This window comes from Lepidothrix coronata, unplaced genomic scaffold (genome assembly GCF_001604755.1).
Source record: "Lepidothrix coronata isolate B3197 unplaced genomic scaffold, Lepidothrix_coronata-1.0 Scaffold255, whole genome shotgun sequence".
Lineage (NCBI taxonomy): Eukaryota > Metazoa > Chordata > Aves > Passeriformes > Pipridae > Lepidothrix > Lepidothrix coronata.
This window is the reverse complement of record NW_016690435.1, coordinates 899612-919814: the sequence shown is the minus strand read 5'-3', so window position 1 is coordinate 919814 and position 20203 is coordinate 899612. Positions and strand designations below refer to the sequence as shown.

The window sequence follows — 20203 nt, the reverse complement described above, 5'->3', positions numbered from 1 at the left end:
GCGGCGGCGGCGAGGGGTGCGGAGGATGGCGGCGGTGCGGGCGCTGCTGGTGCTGGGTGAGTGCGGGCCGGGGCAGCCGCCGCAGCTTCCCCCGCCCCGGGAATACAGGTCCCGGCGGCGGGGCTTCGCGCCCCCTCTCGCGTCCGTAGCTGGGCCGCGATGCGGCTGACGGCGGGGCGGGGGGCTCCGGGGCTGAAGGAGGTGCGGCCGTCCCCGGGGCCGAGCCTCCGGTGGTCTGCGCCCCCTCGGGTTGGGGAGGGGGCCGGGGGAGGGGGGGGAAGCTTCGGGGCTCCGGCGCGGAGCAGGGGCTGCGTGGGGCCCTGTGTGTTCCAGCCCGGGGGCGGCCGCGCCCCCGCCCCGCGCAGCCCCGGGAGCCACCGGGGCGCCTCGCCCGGCTCTCCTTCCCCGGCGTGCGCCGGCTCGCCCTGCCCGCCCGCCCGCTCCTATGGGGGAGCGTCGTGCCTAAATCCACAGGGATGCAAATGCGCCAGACATTTGCCGTCTGGGAGGTGGCGAGCAGGCGCTCCCGGAGCAGCCGCGCTCCGGGGAGGGCTCCCGGAGGCCCCTCTAGCGAGGCTTGGCCCCGACCTGCGCCCCTCCGGGCTCCGTGGAGAGAGCTGAGACTGGGAAGGTTGTTTGTGTGCAGTGGTGGGTGGTTTTCCTATGAAATCTGATCAGATCAAAACTCGAGAATAAACAGTGGGCGCGCGGGGGGGTTCCACCCGTGGAGATTGACCTCCCGGCTGCTGGAGGGGTTTTGTCCCTTGCTGAGCGCATCTGGATGAGCCCTCTCCCCCGCCCCCCGTGCCACCCTCCATGCCGTGTAGGGTGTGAGCCAGCCTCCCTGCCCTGCCCTAGCTCTGCGGCCCGTTGATTTGCCTGGCTGCTTGCTTTTCACGTTGTCCAACTCCAACTACAAAGCCCAGACCCACCTTCCCTCGCTCTGATCCATGGTGTTTCTCCCCCGCTGGCCTCTTAGCACCGTTTCCCTTGTCTGAGGAGCCCAAGGTCTTGGCTGTGGCACGAGAGCCGCAGGGGCTGTGAGCTGGTTTTCAGCCTGGCTTTGAAAGGTCCCACGGCTGCCCCATAACAGAGCACTTTGTTTCTTCTCTTTGGAGCCCTGCAGATGGGGAGGGTCCTGCGTGCTCGTAGTAGCCGTTTGCAGTCCTTTCTGTCTCACTGTGTGCACAGTTGTAGAGTTTGCTTTCCAGTTTCTGCTGCAAAATCAAGAGCAATCTTAGTTTAGCACTTGGGTAGGATACTGCCTCTGAGGGAAAGATATCTGTAGCTTCTGCCCTTCCATATCTGGAGGTGTGGCTGAGCCCTGCTGCCAGGCGGTAAGTATTGTCCAATTTACAGCTGATAAGCATGAAAAGCAGCGCTTACTTAGCTGATTAGCGCCGTGATTGCAGAAGGTCTTGGCAGCCTTCTGGGAAGGCTGTTTCTGGAGAGGGAGTGCATGCTTAGCTTGGGCCCTGGATTGAAGCCACAGGGCCCTGTGAACCTGCCACAGCATTCACCTAGCTGCCAGCAGGCCACTACCGGCAGCTGGGATGTGCAGACCTGCCTGTGAGGGCTGTCGGTCGCCTTTCCTACCAGCACACTCCGCTCTACAGTTGCTGGAGTTTCTGTGCAGCTCCAAGCATGTACACTACTCCTTGTTTCTCTTGCTGAGCAAGACCATGTCCTGCAGCACTGGGAGGAACATGCTGCTGTTGGGCTCTGAGACACTAAAAAATCTCAGATGGTGAAACAAACTGTTTGACATCTAGGTTTTTACAGGCTAGTGGTAAGTTTTGTGGGCTGCAAGGTGTCGTCTCCCTTTGCCTGTAGATGCTGTTTGGAAAGAGCACTGGGCAAAGACCTGTGAGGCATGGAGGCTCATGCAGGTCCTTTGCCATGTGTTTCAGAAAGGCTTGGTGCCTGGACTGCTGGTCCTTGTTCCTCCGTTTCCGTTGTTCAGTGAAGCTGTGATCTTTCTGGCAGTGGCACTGCAGCATGCCAAATGTGTGCTGACTTAAGCTGGAACATCTGGTTGAAGTGCTAGCAGAGGAAATATTTGCTGAGTCAACTTTTCTTTAAAGCGAAAAAAACCCCAAAAGGTCAATTTTGTTCTGGAAATGCCTCCATGTCCTGTGGTGAGCTCTGTGTTTCTGTATGGCAGTACTTTTCTCATGTTTGCTAGCAAGCCTGGTCTTAAAGAAGAAAATTTCTGAAGACGGTAATGATCTGATCCCCCTTGGGACTTGGCTGTGTTCAGATGGGGCTGTAGGCGGGCTGGAACCCTGATGTGGCAGGAGCTTCAAAGACATGGCAGCTCCATAGTCGTGGCCATAGGCACTTCTTTGTCTGCACAGTGGGGTCCTGAACCACTGTGAGCTGGCACTGATCAGAGGGTTGTCATGTTCTGCATCCTTTAAAGATGTCCTCTGAGCTCTTAATTGATCTGGAATGAAGCTGTCTTCTAAAGGCAGATGGGCAGATGTTTAAACTGCAGCAAGCACCCTGTATTTAGTTGCATGCTGGGTAATGAACACTTGCCGATTGAGAATGTTTCCTCCCAGTCTGCTGAATACCTCTTGCTCAAGGGAGGCAAGTGGATGGCAGCTCATATCTGCTAGTAGGTCAGATGTTTGGCCAAGGGCTGGTCCATGTTGCATCCAAGCAGATAGGCACGTGTCCTAGGAGGGCAGGCTGCACTTTCTCTAAAGGCCATGGAGCTCAAGGGAAATGGAGAAAAGAAGGTAGGAAAGGGGTAGGAAGAGAAGAGCCTGGCTTTGGGGCAATGGACAAGAATGCAAGGGCCAGTTTGGCTGTAAGCGATAAGGCACTTCAAAAAGATCTGAAGGCTGTGAGGCCTGGTTACAGGTATTTGCTAGAGGATCTTTACACTAATATTTTTCTTGCCTTCATTTCAATTCATCTGCTATTTAAGTTGCAAAGATCAAAGCTATATTCCAGCAAGCTAACGTGGACTTAAGTAAATAACTGGACCTAGTACACCTCTTTCCAGTGAATAAACACTCTTTCCTCTCTGAACATTTTCAAGCATACCTCTCATGCCTGGAATGCAAAATATTTCACATTAGCAGTGGGTGTTTCCACTACTTTTGATATTTGGGAACTTGGAACAAATGCTTATTTAGCAGTGGACAAATTTAGGTACAAATGTGCTCTTTGTGAAGGCAGTTGCTGCTGCGGTGTTTGCAGGGAAATTCCCTTGAGACTGGGGGACATGTTATTGTTTGTTCAGACCACAAGGAGCAGTTCTCGTTCTCCTAACGTGGTCTCCTGGGTTGGGACAGGCAGCTCTTTGGAAGCCTGGAGGGCAGCAAGACCAACAAGATGTTTGGCAGATGCACAGGAACATTCTTCTTGGTGAGGTTTAAGTTGCACAGGGTGTTAACTTTGGGTTTGGTGGGGTTTGCAAAGGCTGTGAACCAGCACAGTGGATTTTGCTGTGTAAGTGAAAGAGGCAGGCCCACAGGTGGGCCTTTGGCATGGCAAATACCTCCTGGAGAAGGCTGATAGTGCCTGATGTGGGAGAAAGGCAACTGTAGTGTTTTTTACCTTTATAAGAAATCAACTGTGTCTTGGGGGAGAGAGGAAGAAGAGATGGAGAAATGACGATTTGACAACTGACCGAAAGAAAGACCAGCATATTGGTAATTGGTCCGCAGTGTACATTTCAGCATGGCAGAGGTGCCAAGGTGAGTGGTCTGATTCCACGTCAGGCTCCTTGCTTGGAAGATGTTGGAAGGTGTCATCTAAGAGCTACTTGTAAATGCTTTTTAGTCTGTTAGAAGAGCAGATGTTGTATTGCACAGTGGGGTTAAAAGGCTCTGCTGTGAATGTAGTGTACCTTATGTGCTGGATTGCCTGAAATAAGCAATCCCACTGCTGGACATGGAAGAATTTGTTCTCTGAGAGAGACCTTACAGGAAGGAGGTAGGGATGCTGCAGATTTTCAGGCTTTTCATATGGCTGCTGCTAGAGCAGCAGCCACTCCCTGGGCTTTGCCATAGTTTGGAGGCTCCGCATGTAGTTCACGTCTTGTTCCTCATATTCTTGTGAGCTTTCAGCAGTCCAGAAACGTGCATCTCTTGCATTTTTAGGGAGGTTGTTCTGAGGGAGTTGCAACTAAGACAGGGGACCCTGGGGTCTTTTAGAAACCTGTTTGCTTGCTTCCTAATGCCAAAGCTATTGAACCACAGCACAAGGAAGCAAGCACATTGATTTTGGAGGATGTGGCCGGTTCAGAGTCCTGTACTTCTACCTCCTTCATCCTTCCAGACCCTGTCAGGATCTGCTGTGCTGGTTGTGTTGATGAGGTGTCAGCTCTCTCCTTTTCCCCACCTAACACTGTGGGATCTGATCCAGAGGCTGCTTTCCTGCACTGCTGTTGGGTGCTATGTGAGGGAGCAGTGTCCAGTCATCTCTCAAGTCATACAGGGCCAGCAAGTCCACCTTTGCACTACAATGGGAACTGTTGCTCTTGCTGTTTGGTTTAGAGAGCAGCTGGTGTCCCTATAAAAGGACCAGACTGAAGGATCATCATTCTGGAGAAGAATGATGAAACCATCTCCTGTTTCACTCTTCCTGTGCTTTCTGAACATATATATCACTGTGCAGGCAGTAGAAAGCAAAAGAGGCTTGCAAGGTATGTTGTTATACGGATATAGGTTAGTCTGGGAACTAGACCAGAATCTAGCTTTGCAGGAGGCACACAAGTGTCTGCAGTCTCAAGAAGTGAAGTACTGGAAGAATAGATGTCTGGGGTTTCTTCTGGAAGTGGGCAAAGGCTGGTTGTAGTCCTGTGGGCTCTTAAGGATGGAAGCACATTCAGTGTTTTTAGCAGCTGCAGTTCTCCATGTCCAGGCTGTGGATCTGGGTGCTGCTTGAATAGAGGTTGAATAGGTTTGTCCAGTATTTCGTCTTGCCTCTGCTTTGATGTGTTGCAGCACGGTGAGGATGAACCCATGCTAACCCATCAAGGCAAGGACTCCATTTCTGGTTATTCCTTTGTTCCAGGGAAATACTTGGCAGTAAGTGCTGTTCTGTGTTTACCTGTGTCTCCTTTTAATCTGTGCAGCCCTTGCCGAGTAGCTGTGGAAGATCTTCAAGCCAAACACAAGTGGTCTTTGTTTCAAAGCATCACTTTGTGTTGGCAGCCAGGTCTGCAGCGCATGTGCTTTTCATTGACTGCTGCTCCGGCTCCATTTCTCACTCTTGCCAACTCTTTTTTAAATTTAATACAAAAATGTTTTCCCTGATCTTAAAAGGTTGAGCCGTACAGTACTTCTAGTCTTAATTTAAGCCTTGCCATTTTCAGGGAAGCAGTCTGTTCTGTGACCAGAGACTGCTTCCCTCTGCTCTGAGAAGTAACTAATACATGCTTTCTGATCAACAAAGAGAGGCAAGGGGGGACTTCAGAGTGGTTTGCAAGTTTCTGAAAGCCTGTTCTGTGTGCCTGGGATGAGGAGTTTGGGTGTGCCTGCCCAGCTCTGACCATTCTTGAGCTTGCTTGTCTTAGAGTAGTTTGGGAAAGTTGATGGGTAGGTGCTTTTGTTGATACTCTTTGCAGACTGTTACTGCCTGAGACTGCTCCTTTTATTTGATTAGCTTTCAAAAGTCCATCCTCTATTCTCTGAGTTTGACCCTCTGCAATTGTTTTCCAAAGGCTTCTCTTGAAAATGCATTCTAATCCTTAAAAATTGTAGGTGATATCCAGGCAAAGGCCTATGTCGTTACTTAAAACATTTCTGTTGGTAGTGAACAGGTGAATGCTGAGGTGTTCAGATGCCCCAGAGAGCAGAATGAAAGCTAGCCAGATCCAGCTGCAAAAGTCAGGATGGAACAGCGCAGTGAGGAGTACTCTTGAACTCCTGTTCCCTTGCACAGCAGGTCCACACAGATTGTGTGTCTGGAGAGGAGGCATGATTGTTTTTGAACTGATGATTCCTTGTGTGAGATGGTGCTTGCCAGTGGGATACCAATGGTCTGTCTTCTCCTTGTCAAATTAAGCTGTGATTTGAATGGAGCGGGCAGGAAGTTCAGCGTTTGTGGATTGCAGTGTGCACAGGGCCCCTGAGTGTGCATGAATTCAATCCACCACTGTCAGATGGTCTGGACCTCTGTGAGGTTGGGATGTCTTGGATTGATGCTTGTATTGTGCAGGATGATGAATGAAGAAAACTGATACAAGCAGATTTCTGTCTGGAAAGTGGCGTGATGCATTTGATTTCAGGGCATGAACCTTCCCTCTCTGGAAGGCAAGATTTTGCATGCTGGGAGAAAGCGATGACATGGGGTTGTTGTGTGTGCTGGGAGCTAGTGCAGAAAGGGGCTAGGGCTTAAGTGAGTGAGGATTACAAGTCTGCTTGTATTTCAGCCCCTGGTTAACCTCTATTCAGTTCCTGGGTGACTTATCTCCCAGGAGACAGCAGAGTCCATGAGTGCTGTGCACTTGGACCTCAGTGCTAATGGCAGATGTTTGTTTCCAGAGTAGCTCTAAAGTGACAGGCTTTTATAACTTTTCCTCTCCTGTGATGCTGTTGTGAAATGAGGTTTGTCCCAGCATCAGAATTTTACACCTGAATGCAGCTCAGGCCACCCTGAAGAGCAGCCAAGACAGCGCCCTACTGCTGTCGATTTGAGCACACTGGCAAGTTGGCTCTGTCCTCCGTCCCCCAGAAAGCCAGAGGAGTCTGTCCCCAGAGCCATGGCACGTGAAGGCCGAGTACCGTTCTGGCAGCAGAGGGGTGGCTTACATGCCTCTGGGCAGCCCTATAGGGGGTTGTCCTTGCTGTCCAGTGATGCACAAGATAGGCATGGTATTGCTTAAGACCAACTATGAATGCTCTCCTCACTACAGTTGCTCATTGGCTTCTTGAAGAGCACAAAGGAAGCCTTTGATTCAAACCATACAGTGGCTCTCCAAATGGTTAAAGGCAGGACAAGCTGTGGCTTGCAAGTTCCTTTATTGCTCTCCGTGCATTGTGCTTTGGTGTGTGTCCTGCCTCTGCTGGGCCAGCCCATCACTCACGTGGCACAGACTGATGGGTGCTCCATGGTGCTGGCTCTGTTGAAGTTGCTACAGTGCCTGTATCTGTGGGAAGCTTTCATGGGAGGAAAGGTTGTGGCTTTTGTCTTTCCCAGCAGACAGGACTAGAGAAGGTAAAGACAGACAGTCTTGTAGGGTGCCACACAGGGCAGTGCATCCAGTGCTCCTTAACTGTTCATGGGAGCATAGATGGGTCTGTGCTGCTGAGGACAAGTAATTTAGTTACCTCTGCAGAGGGGCCAACACTGGAAGTCTCCTTCAGCAGTTGCAGGAATTCTGCAAGTTGTCTTGGACCGAAGAAGATAGCTTCTTGTGAGTTACTTGATGTTCTTTGTTCCTATCCATCCGTACTGCCTGCTGTAAACGCTGTGAGCCTGGGACACATCTGGGCACCTGGCAGGTGCTGTGGGAGTGGCCAGTTCCTGGGCTGAGCTGCCTTCTGTAGCAGTGAGATGGCAGTGAGATCTTGTTTTGTGATCACTCTTTCCTCCAGCTAGGTTTGAACAGTTCTGTATCCACCATATTCCAAGCTAAAACCGAGCTCCAAAGGCTACACGTCTGTTGCTTTTTTTTCTCTGCTGAGTTCACTCCTGATGGCATTCCCTGATGTTTTGTGTGTGTGCTTACAGCCTTCAGATGTGCAAGTGGAAGAGCTGCTGGCTGGGCCCTCACCGGCATTGACCCTCCTGCCTGGGTCCTGCCTCTGTCTTGCTGCCTTGTTCTGGCCCAAGTGCAGCTGCTCCTTTTCCAGTTGTGCCTCCTGTCTCCCCTTCTTCCTGATTCCTCTCCTCTATCCAGACCCACCTTAGCATGCCACATGCTCCCTTCTCAGACTTTGCTGTTGCTTGGTTTCTCTCCAATGCCTGCCTCTGGGCACTGCTGTTTTGCCAGGTGTGGCTGTGGCTTTCTCATTCCATCCTGAGATTGCCTTTGTCTCCTTGAGACAGGCCCCCAGTTCGCTCAGGCTGGTGAGAAATCAGAGCAGAGCTGGCGCAGGGCTGCTGAGATGTTCAGGTGGATCTTGGAAATCATAAGTCTTTTTTGACAAGAATTCTTTCTCTTAGCTGAAGAAACGTCTCAAAGCCACGTGGCCTGAAGCAGAAACCACTAATCTGAATGGTCAACATTTTGGCAAGGAAATAACAAGTGTCATATTGGGCATCGTTCAGCATCACATTTTGTTTCTGTAGCCTTGCTGGGATTTGGCCCTGCCTCTCACTGGCTGGAGATACGTTCCTGCAGACAAAGGCCTGTCATGGGTTTGATGGAGCAATCCATTTTACCTGGGTTGCTGAGTGGCCACAGTGATCAGCCAGGCACCTGCAGATATTTTGGCACAACTTCTTGCTCTCCAGGACCTGTTGTTTGTTGTCTGTTGCCACAGTTTGTGTGCTGCCTTGGCATTTAATCAAATGTCCAAGTACTCTTCACACTGGTAGATTAGTAGCTGTCCAGTAAGAATTATTTGCTCTCCAGATATATTGGAAATTAGCTTTTTTGCCACAATGGAGGAAAGCGCTTGTTTTTCAAGGAGATCTGGTTAGCATGAATTTCTGTCTCAGTGAGTCTGTTATAGCCAAGCTTTTCTTTAATTTGACACTGGAGCTTTGCATTAGATCTATTTAGTGCAAGTGTTCTGCTTGGTTATTGATTTGTAAAATATTCCAGAAAGTGTCCTGCTTGCATATTCTTCCCACTCAGTGACTTTTTTCCATTTTTAGCAGAGATAATGTAGCAATGTCTCATAGAGAAGCTACCTTTTAATTAATATTGCATGAGCAGAGGAAATATTAGCTTCTCTGTCTGCTTTCCTATATTTATGGCTTTTAATATAGATTCATAAATGGCTTTAATGAAAATAAACAAGGAGCTGTTCTTCTCTGTGCCCTCTTTGTTTTCAGAGATGATACTGCAGGTTCAGCCTCCCTGGTGATGCTTCTCCCAGGAAGAAAGGTCCTGGACAACAGTGCTTCCCTGCACAACTGTAGATGATGATTGTGAAATTAGGCTGATCTTCAGCTTTCCAGGAATGAAAAGAGGAGGATCTAGGAGAAATCTACAGACCTTAGGACTTAGTGGGAGACAGATATGGGGAGTTGTGGATGATATTTTGTAGCCAGGAAGCAGTCAGTGCCACATAGATGCAGGCAGTATTTATGAACTAGTGTTCCTGAAACACTTGTGAGAGTTGACACAGAAATCATACAAACCCAGTGGGAAGCCCTGGGCAACCAATCCATCCTCTTCAAGCTTCAGAGGCAGCCAGAAGTCAAAACTCAACAGTGCAGAGCCCATATAAACAGGAGAGACACGAATGCAGCTAGTGGAGTGAAGCCTATTTGAGGTGTCTCCTCCGTGCCTTTTTGTAGCAATTTTTAGTTTGCAGCACTGTGGTGGCTGCTAGGAAAAGCTCAAGTGAATTTGTTGTGAATGCCTCTTCTGGGAGCTTCTTCTCTTCCTATGGGAGGGGAGCAAACAGGTTAAACCTTCAGTAAACCAAGTGGCAAAGCAGGATGCTCCAGAGACCCACTCACGTCCAGTGGGACCCACAATGCAGCTGTGCTCTGTGGGGAGTGCAGCGGCAGGATTGCTCCTGATCTACTGTTGTATGTGGCATTTCCCAGCCTCTGCCTTCTCCTTGCTCCTGGGAAGGCAGAGTGGCTGAGAGCATGCTTGTGAGTGGGCTATACAGAGGCAGCAGCATGAGGGGGTACACATCCCTGCAGCAGTTGCCAGTGCATGGATGTAATTTTCAAGACTATGGTACTGGATGAACCATTTCTCCCATGAGCTGTAAGCTGTCTGGAGAGCTTGGCCAGCTGGATCTTCTTGGCTTCATGGCAAATCCGAGTCTCTACAGGCAGATAACTAAGGGAAACTTAGCTGTAAATATACTGCCATGACCTGGAGAGAGATTTAAAATATTTATCCTAGAGCAGAGCTTGGGATATAAATAAGCTCCCTGTCTGTTTCCCTGCACGCAAGGCTCAGAAGTGCAGCTGTCCCGTTGTCCCCAGCTCTGGGAGTCCTCTTTGGGACTGGCAAGTTGCTCATGGATGTCCATATGGATAGTGTAAACATGTATATGGTATGGCCAGTCTTCGCGAGCGAAGATTTGGGAAAGGTCATTACCCTTCGAGCCTGCGCAATGGATTTTTAGGTGAGACACAGCGTGCGCTGAACTGAGCCCACCCTTTAATCCTGAGGTTCATCTGCCGGGGCCGAGCAAGCTTGGACAGTGGCAGTGAGATCCTCAGAACGTAGGTTTGTTTAGAGTGACCTTCTCTTAGATGGATGGCCTTACAGGGCTGACGAGCTCCATCTGCCCGGGGGACTTTTTTTTTTTTTTTACCCTGACCGGGAATCGAACCCGGGCCGCAGCGGTGAGAGTGCTGCATCCTAACCACTAGACCACCAGGGTAAACATGTAGCTGACAGCAAAATGGAGAGGGTATTTGCACTAGTGTAGATGTGAGTTCTTCACTGCGCTTTCTGTCCCCTTGTTGCCCCCTCCCTCCCCAGCTGCTGTCCCTGCACTCAGGGTGTTTGTGGAGTTTGTTGGTGAGCTATGTCTTGAGGTCTGCCTGGGTAGGGTTGTAACCCTCTCACTTGGCCTCCTGAGCAAGCACGATCTGCAAGACATCCAGATAGAGTGTATCCAAAGGCCAGCAGGGGTTTGGGTGGTACTGGGGAGGTTTTGATCCTTCCAGTGGGTTTGGTGGCAGCATGCAAAGAAACAGCTCACACAAAGACTTTCAGTGCCAAATATGCTTTTTTCTTCAACAGGCAGTCCTGGGAGAACAAAGAGGCCTTGCTGGCAGGAGTGTGCCATGCCCAGTCCAGCCTTGGCTCAGGTGCTGAGTAGGCACCGTGCTGTATGGAGAGGACCTGGCTCTGACAGCAGCTTTGTCTTTTCCTATGATGTGTTGATGAAGCAGCTGTCTTGGCTTGCAGGCCCCATGTGCATGCTGCTTCTCTTTGCACTGCTTTCCTTGCCCTGGCCTCTTCCCACCCCCACCCCCTGCCCTTTTGTCTCTGCAGCCTGAGTTTCCATTCTCTGGGGTGGCTGGCTGGGGCTCCTGTTTGCTGAAGGGAAGTGCCAGACAGTTTTATGGAGCTTCTTCTGGTTTTTCCTGTCATCTGGAATGGTGTTTCAGCTGGAACAGGAAAAACGTGAAGCCCTGGCCAGAAGCTCCATCCACACACACAGTGCTGTTATGGGGGAATCCCTCTTGGCTGGGCTTGGGATGGCAGGAACAACGTCAGCCTTTGGTCCTCAGCCCAAGGGAAGGGATGTGAGGATGGATCAGGAGGTGCTGGCCCCAGCTACCACGGGACGAGCTCTGAGCCACACAGACCTTGTGGGTGCAGCAATGCAGCCTCATTGCCACAGGTCCTCACCTCGCCTCCAGCTCCAGGGCAAGGAATGCTGAGCCAGCTCTGTCGCAGCTCTTTCCTGCTGGCAGGACCTGCCTGGCTGTTCAACACCACCAGGCTCTCCTCTACCATCAGAAGAGTTTTGCTTGGTGAAGACCTTTGCATTCTCACATGCCCCATTGTGGGGGAAGCATCATCGTTCAGGGCCACTGCACAGGAAGCGTGCGGTTCGTCCTAGCTCCACTTGGCATCTGTCTACCATGTTTCCTGTAGTGGGAGAAAAGTGCAATACCTTTGCTGTGCTGGCCAGAGAGCTTAGCCTTCAGATCAGTGTCTCCAACCTGCCACATGCTGCCAGAAGCAATCATCAGCTGTTTATGAGGAAGCCAGAGAATTGCTCAAAGGCTCAGAGCAAGCCTGGGAGAGTCAGTTGGCAAGAGTGGTGGGTGCAGCAAGCCTGCAGTGGTGCTGAGTCACCCTTGAAACATTTGTGTTTCTCACTGGGGCTTGGCAATGCAGCTAGCGATGTCTGCTTGGGAACCTTTGGCTGATGTACCATTAAAGATGGTTTCATTGAGCCAGCAGGATTCCCATCTCCTGCGCTGGGCTTGTGGTCTTCCTGTCTCACTTATTGCTCTCTCTCTGTTTATCTGCTATGAAGATGTTGTCCTGGTATTTCTGGGAGTCCCATGGCCACCACTGCCTGTGCTGCTCAGCACACGGGCACAGGCCCACTTGCCTGACCAAAGCAAGCCTCCTTCTCCATAAGCCAGAAGCCAAGTGGTGCAGACAGCTGCCAGCATGCAGCTGTGCCCCGAATGTTTGGGCAGGAGAAGTGGTGGTCTAGCTACCAACTCTGCCCTGTTCCTCTCCCAGCTGCATGACCACAGCACTGCACTCATGGCTTGGGCTGCTTCCCTGGGCTGGGGGCTCAGGAGGGGTACCTGGGCTTCTCTTAGGGGCATGGAACCACACAGTGGCCTCAGTGGCCCATCAGAATGGCATCCTTTTCCTGGGTCTGGACATGTCTCCATGGGGAGATGCCCATGCCTCCTCTTGCAGTGGTTGCCAGGAGCACGGGCGGTAGCCCTGTTGCTCGAAGCGGTGCCAACCTACTCCTAGGGCAGACAGGGAGCTCCTGCAGTGCCAAGGCCAGTTGTTCTGGTTCAGCAGCCCCAGCTGTTTCAGGGAGCCAAGGAGCTTGGCTACCATGGGGACTCCCCTCTCTCGCTCCAGCTTTTTCCTGTTTGAGCAAGGTGCTATGATGTTGTGAGAGACTGTAGGGCAAAGTGCAGCTCAGCCCAGACATCCTCCATAAAGACCACAAATGAATCTAGCAACCTTGGAGACAAACTGCACAGCATGGTGTCTGCCCTGCCAGCTTGGTTAAGCCTGCAGTGGAGTATTGGTTGGCAGCAGCCCTGCTCTGCTTGAGAATGAGTAGGAACCTCTCGAAATATTCCCATCACTCTGTGGCTGCAGAGTAGCACCCTTGTTTGCTGTTCTTGCTCATTGCCAAAGCAGCAGCTAGTTCTTGCCCCAGACCTCGCTCCCCACTACCGCCCTGTCCCTGACTGCAGAGGGTATCATCATGTGCTGTTGCTTTGGGGTGGCTGCTGCCTGGCTTTGAGCACACAGGGAGGCAGGGTCTCTGCTCACTTCTGGTGAGGGTGAAGGCAGGGAGCTATGAAAGTTAAGGGCTGCAGAGCTCCTATGGCAGAGTTAGGAAGCTCGGTTTGGAATGGTCTTGCAAGAAGGAAGCCGGAGGGATGTGTGGCTGGGGAGGGGGCTGGGATTCACAGGGCTGAGGAAGTAGAATGGGCAATGTAAGGAACAGAGGCAGGGAAGCCCCAAACTAGTTTGAACTGAGTGGGCGAGTGAAGTCAGTGCCAGGGTCTATCTATCCTGACATGTGCTGGAACAATCAGGAGGAGTCTGCAGCTGGTTACCTGGGCTCACTATCCTTGTGGTGAGCTTTTTTTCTCAGTTATACTGGTCTTTTCTCCTGCAGCAGGTGTGTGAGTAGGACCTGCCTGCTTTGGGACTGGAGCTGTCTGTGGCAGCAAGCTCTTCCCATGGCCCAGCTGTACTCCAGTGCATTACTGTGAGCTCTGCCTTAGTGTCTGCTCCAGCAATTGATTTACAGTGTTTAAACCGCAGTGGCTTTGTTCTGGTTTCTTGTGATAATTGCTCAGAAGCTGGGCTTGGCCATTCCCATGTATGGGATCCTGGGCCTGGAAGGGCAGGGATCCCCCACAGCTTGGAGCTTCTTTGAACAGTTCTGGGGAGGCTAGTGGGAATTGTGCTAAGTGGTTGCAGCTTTTTTTAATTTTCTTTTTTTCTTCCCCGCCAGTTCTAAAGCTTGGTTTGAAGGGCAGAATTGGCTTCTCAGTGTTTGTTTGGTGGTTTGGACCTTGGTTTTTCCCCCAGAGGCTGAAAAGTGGTAGACCCCAAGGGGTGGAAACCCCTGGAAGTTTTGCCCAATGGGCGCTCCTGCGAAAATGTAAACATATCACAAGCTCACCGGAAGAGATGAGTTGTAGTTTTGGTGGTGGTTGGAGTGGTGGCCATGTTGTGAGCCACGAGGTAGGGGCTCTGAGCCCCTTGGGGCCTCTGGCCCCCTCCCAGCCCCTGGCTGGGGGAAGATTGCAGAGACTTGGAACAGTCTTAGACTGGGCTAAGTGTCTGTAGTATGCCGGGAGATGTTTTTCTCCATGGGCGCAGAGCAGCAGCCGGCACTGACCAGAGAGACAGTGGCACAGAGCCAGGACAGATAAGACCTGAACCGGAGAAGCAACAGAGACATGCAGCATCACAGAAAGGACTCCTGGAAGGGAGAGAGAGAGAGAGCCAGCAGCAGAGCTACAGAGTTTGGGGTAAGACTGATACCAGACCCCAAAACTCCTTTGAGACCTCCGAGAAAGGAGGAATAGATGGACTCCTATTTGAGAGGAGCCTTGGAGTACAGCAGCACTGGAGAGAGAGAGGAGCTAAGAAGCTCAAAAGACGTCCCGGAGCTGGACCGGGACGGCCAGATGGAATGCAGAGGGGGTGACCTTGGCTCCCCCCTCGCACTGCTGCCACGGTGGCAGCCTGAGAATAGGGTACAGAGGCCCTGCGGGAGCTTGAATCTCCTGGAGATACCAGACTGTCACGAAGACCCCCTGCGTCTCGTGATATGACCGTGGTGAAACGACCTTGTCTGGGGTGACGAAGCCCACGGAAGACCCCTCGGTTGTGAGGCGATGGGGCCGAGAGAGAGGCTTAGATACCTCCCTCGTGGATGCTGGCAGAAAGCCAGCCACAGCTGCTGCATGCATGAGAAGAAGAAACCTGCTGCTGCTGCTTCTATCATCCTGGCGAGCTGAGACAGAGCAGAAGAGCTTTGGTAAGACTGAACTGAAAGCTGCCTTCAATGTTCTAACCCAAGAGGAGTGAAGATCTACAAGGAAATCCCCCGAAGGCTCGGGCTCGGGGTTGGAATTTCCACAAAGTAAGAACAAAAATCCTGACTGCCATACTTAAATCTGCTGCCTTGGAAGATGCTCCTGCTGTTCAGAGACTGGAAGGGATCTGTCCTTCTTTCCCTCCTGGACTTTTATTTGGAGGGGAGAGGAGATCTGATCCATTGTAAATACTATATGTCATGGTAGAGATATTGTGATCGTGTGTATAATGTGATATGGTATTTATCTGTACAGTCATTGTAATATATTCCCTTTCCCCCATTCTGAGTCTGGTGTGTTTTGTCTGGAAAAAACCCATCTCACATTAGATTGAGATGTGGGAGGGGGCTTAGACTAGGGGATTGGATTTTGAGGCTATCTCAAACCATGACAGCTTGGTTGTGCTCCACCTAGAAAGCAGTGGAGAGAGGTGTTGTGGACCACCTGAAGTGAGCTCAGGCTGCAGTCCTGCAGCAGAGCAATTGTCACTTGTTGGTAGGCCAGCAGCCAAGTTGTTTCCAAACAAAGGCTTACTTGTGCCATAAGTCATAGGGCTCCTGGTGGGGTCCATGAAGGTGTCCGGGGCCTGGGCAGATGTAATCTTGAACTGGCACACAGGAATGGAGCTGAGGAAAGAATGGACCAGTCTCAGTTTCCATTTGGGACCCAAGCAAAACAGGCAAGTACTGTGGGATGAGCAGCTGTTAGAGGATGTGGATGTCTCTGTGCTTTCTTTGATTCTGGGTTGTTTTTCCTCCGGATCAGTAAATCCCACCTAGAAGATTGTGTATCTGGGTGCTTTGCAGTTGAAATTTTGCTCACAGAGGCAAATGGCTGTGGTACAGGCTGATTTGATGTGGCCATCCGTGGAGGAAGTGGGAAGAACAGGATGGTTCTTCCCATCCTGTGTGGTGGTGTGATAACTGGCATGAAGCGGTGGTGTGCAGGCATCGTGTCTCCTGCAAATCTGGAGCAACCTGCCACGAAAGGGAGAGGTTTGGTGGTCATCTGAGCAGACTCACACTCATAGCAGAGCTGTTGGATCCAGATGCGTGGTACAACTGTTGGGGCATATAGATGATGTTTTCCCAATGTCATCATCATCTTGATCTCATGGAGCTCCTGGAACCAGTTCCTTCTGGCTCACGAAGCCAAAGTCAGCTTTGGCTCTTGCAGAGCATTTCTTGGAAATGCTACTTTGTACCCACGATTGTTTTCCTGGGTGCAGTGAGTTTTTGTTTTTACTTTTAACTGTAAATGGGAAACAATGTAGATTTAGAAGGCTTATATGATGGGTGCCCAAAGACTTTCCAGATGTTGGGCTTGATCAGACCAAGTCTGCCATGTTCAGAGCTCCTTGCCTGCATGAAACCCTTTCCATCTGGCTTGTTGGGAGAGAGTGGTTTATTGCAACTCTATCCATGTGAAAGGCTTTCTCAACTGGAACCTCTTGCAGAAAGGAACATGCTGGTTGGAAATCATTTGGAGATGCTAATATCTCTGGGTGTTTGGCTTGGCTGCTGTTTCCACGGTATCTGCTGAGCAGTGGAATAAGCTGTGTGTGGAGCAGGCGTGCTCCGAGCAGCTGCTTTATGTGGCTATAGGGACCAGCCCACAGGGCAGGGGGTTGCTCATGTTATTAAACCTTCATGATTTCTCTTGCCACTTCTACAGCTTCAGCTGGTGCAAATGAGCCTCCTGGCTCTGTGTTTGTGACCAGGAGGGAAAGGAAAGCTGACCCATGTGTTGTTCCCAGTTTCTGCCAAAAATCTGCTTTTATAGGAGCATGTTCATAATGAACTGTGCCAGGAAACACATGGATTGCTTGAGCCATGAATGGGAGGTCTGTATGGGGCCCTGTGCTCACTGAGAGCCTCGCAGGGACAAAGAGCAGATGCTGGCATGCATTGCTAGCTCTGTAGCAGTCTATATCCTGTGGGCCCCAGTGGATGGGGAGCAGGAGATGGGATCAAGATACTAAGTGCTTGGCTGGTCCAGTGGCAGCAGAGAGGGCAGGAGAAGAGGCCGAGTGAGTGGTTTTACTATGTGCTGCTCTTTGGGGCTCCCCTGGTCTAGAGTGGAGGCTGGGTAGGAAGGAGCCCGAGCACTGCAGGCAGGCAAAGAAGTGCTGCTGACAGTTTAGGATGATGATTGTGGATGGGGATGAGAGAGAACGAGAGAGATGTGTGAAACCCATTGGGCCCTAGGTATCCTATGGACAGTGTGACTGTGCATCCTGTGCCTGGCTGCCACAGGAAGAAAAAGCTATCAGGTGACAGCTGCAGTTCTGAGCGTTTGCAGCTCTTCAGTGTCTGGACTGGTGCTCCCCTGTAGGAGCTGCTGTCAAGCCTGCATGAGCTGAGCTACTGGTGAGAAGTGCACACCCAGCACATGAGGAGTTAAACCTGCCTGCAGGCAGTGCAGCCATGTTCTGACAGGGGGCTTGGTGAGTCCTCTGGACCAGCAAGCTCAGGATGCTCCAGCTCAGTGATTTCATTGCCCAGCCTTTGGAAGCAAGCCAGGGCTTTGAACACAGAGTCTGCTGCTCTTTGATCCAAGAGTGACTAAAAGCAAAGCCTAAGTACTGGAGTCATTCCTGAGAACTTGGCAACTGAAGGAGTTGCTGCCTGCAGACAGTGATGTTTAATAAATTACTCCTAAAGAAAAGACTTGTTTGATAACACTCTTGGGGAGCGTATTATTGAAACCTGTAAGAGTCCTGGATTGCAAACCCTAATACCATCCCTGCTGTGCCTTTTGTGCCCTTGGGATGGAGCACAGGTCATGATCTTTTCTGAAAATGTGCATATGGTTGCCTTTGACACTAGACTTCTGCTGTGGCCCAATGTCTTCCTCAGAGAACATGGTAATAAATCAGTCCTGTTTTTGGGACTATCTGTGTCCCCCCCCACGTTGAGCTCCTTTGGGACATGGGACCTGAGTGTGAGCTTCTCAGTCTCTTCTCTTTTCCTTCAAGGTCTGCCTTTCTTGTGGCCCTTAGCTCTGCCTCTGAGCTTGCAGAGAGCCAGGTGATTTTTGAAGCTGTGATCTGGTTTGTTGGTTTTGTTCAGGTTTATGAGGAGCTAAACATGCTGCTGAGGAATACAATGACAGCTTCAGAGCCTGTGTCTTCCTTGCCTTGTTACGGGTTTGTGGAGCTGAGAGTGAGTGCTGCAGTGCAATATGAGTGCAGAGTGCATTAGGTCATCCAAATCTTCTGTTTCCCTTAGTGGTTGCTCATCAAAGAGGAATAGCATGTATTGCTGCTGGATGAATTGCAGAGGCTTTGTTTCTTCAGTGGTCTGAGCAATGGCAGTGGCAGAAACATAGAGGTCACTGTGGATGTGGTGGGGTAGCGATGCATTGGCAGTGGACTCCTAGGTGGCTAAAAGCTATTGCTGCCACCGTGCTTTGCTGTGGTTTGTTAATTAGCTGACACACCCAGAGTTGGTAGCTTGATTAAAAAGTGGTGAAAGTGCCTCTTAATCTTGGTCTTTCAGTTTTAGGCTGAAGGACTGTAGCCTGGGAATGGAATTTGGGCTACTCTTGCTGTCCACCTCAAGGTAGTGGTGAGGACTAGGGCATCTCTGGCCAGGTTACCCTCCTTTCTCCCAGCTGTATCCCTGACCTCCTTTCTGCAGCAATGTGCATTGTGTGGTTGCTGCAAGGTACCCAGGGCCTTCCTTAAGTGAGTGGCTGTACTCTTTGCTCCTTGGGTGTTGCAAAGGGCCCTGCAAGTTTGGCGAGCCAGGGGGAGCAGGCTCCCCACCTGTGTGCTGCAGCAGTGCCTTCTAATGGATCATGACATCCTTGCTAACTGTTACTGAAAACAGGCAGGGAACAAATGTTCAGCAGTGTTTTACCAAGCTCTCTGTCTTGTTGGGTGCTGAGCTGGTGGTGTCAATACATTCAGCTCCCACCTCAGGTCTGAGACTTGCATGCTCATTGTGCAGCCCTGTGAAGAGCTGGCTCCACAGCTGTGAGCTCCCTTGCTTTGGCATGGGGCCACGTGACATCGACTCTACTTTGAGAGGCCAGACAAATGCTGGCCAGCTGTGTTGTCTGCCAGAACAGCTCCTTGGTGAAGCTGGCTGTGCCAGTATTTGCAGCTGGCTTCTTCCATTGCATCCTGGTACTTTTGGGTCTTTGTTTCCTGTAAGCCAAGTATCCCCCTCCACATCTGGGGCAGCTCTGAGACCTCCTGCTAGCAGGGGAGGAGAAGGAGGGTTCCCCTCTAGGGAGAAAGGATGGATGCAGTTTAGATGTTCTGGGCTCTGCTGTCCTGGGTGCTGCAGATGAATTACAGATCCTCTAATCTGCCATTCCACATGCAGAGTGTTAAAGGAACTGGCTTGCACATCTGGCTGAGCTGACATAGGATGAATTTTGCTGAAGTGCTTCTGGAAGCAAGTCTGCAGAGGGGCAGGCTTCTGGAAGCAAGTCTGCAGTCTCCCCTGGGGCCTGGCTGGAGAGTAAGGCTGGGCTACAAGCTGCAGAAGCCCCACAGTGCTGTGCTTGCTTGCCAAACCAGGAAACCTTAAACTTGCACAAAGCCCTCTCCCAAATCCCATTCCCATGCTTTTAGTTCCTTGTTTGGTTGGAAACAGCTTTGGGATTACTCATATCCTGTGGTGTCTCGAGAGATTGGTGAGCTCTTGGGTACCAAGTGAAATGGATCCTTTCCTTTTCCCTTTCTGTCCTCTGTTCAGAGCTCTTTGGTGAGGAGGAGGTGCCCAGGAATGGGACCCAGGGCATGCCTGAGGGTGCATGGCTTCTCCCATGGGGCTAGGGATGTGGAGCATTGCATTGTGCTTCCAGCTGCCAGCTGACTTGCCTGTCACTTCCCCAGCCGTGGCTCTAGGTGGCTCTAGGTGAGGGGGACGGCTGTGGACTCAGCAGGAATCTGAGGCTGTGAAACAGCTGAGGGCTTTGTGGTTGAGGCTGCATTCCCAAGCGATGTTGTCAGGCAAGGAGACAGTGATTTTTGGATTGTTTCAAGATGTAGGTGACTTGGCCTTTCAAGCAGGGCAGGAGATGTGCTGCCTGGTCTCCTCAAGCTTAGACAGTTGCTCTGCAGTATCCAGATGGTGTTGGACTACTGGAGTGTAGTCCCCAGGCAAGTGCTCATGTGGGACTGGTACTCTGATGCATTAAAGCAGTGGATGGAAAACCCAGCTTGGATCGAGGCCTGGCTTGTAATGTTGCCCCCCATGCCCTTGCAGCCTGTAAGATGACCATGAACGTTTGGGCTTGGCACCATGGCTGAGACTCACCAGTCAGCATTCCTGGTGCTCTCAGGCCTCTTGCAGAAGGTGGG

The 20203-nt window shown here is 51.1% G+C and overlaps 1 protein-coding gene and 1 non-coding gene across 2 annotated transcripts in view; one reads left to right on the top strand and one right to left on the bottom strand.

Annotated features, from left to right (window-relative positions):
* PTK7 (protein tyrosine kinase 7 (inactive)) overlaps positions 1–20203 on the top strand; it is a 39293-nt gene continuing 19090 nt past the window's right edge. Inside the window, exon 1 of the mRNA XM_017835389.1 lies at positions 1–56. Coding sequence (XP_017690878.1) covers positions 26–56 — 31 coding nt within the window. The 5' untranslated portion in view covers positions 1–25. The remainder of the gene's footprint in view (positions 57–20203) is intronic.
* Positions 10413–10484, bottom strand: TRNAE-CUC. Its single transcript has one exon. It is a non-coding gene; the product is annotated as a tRNA-Glu (tRNA).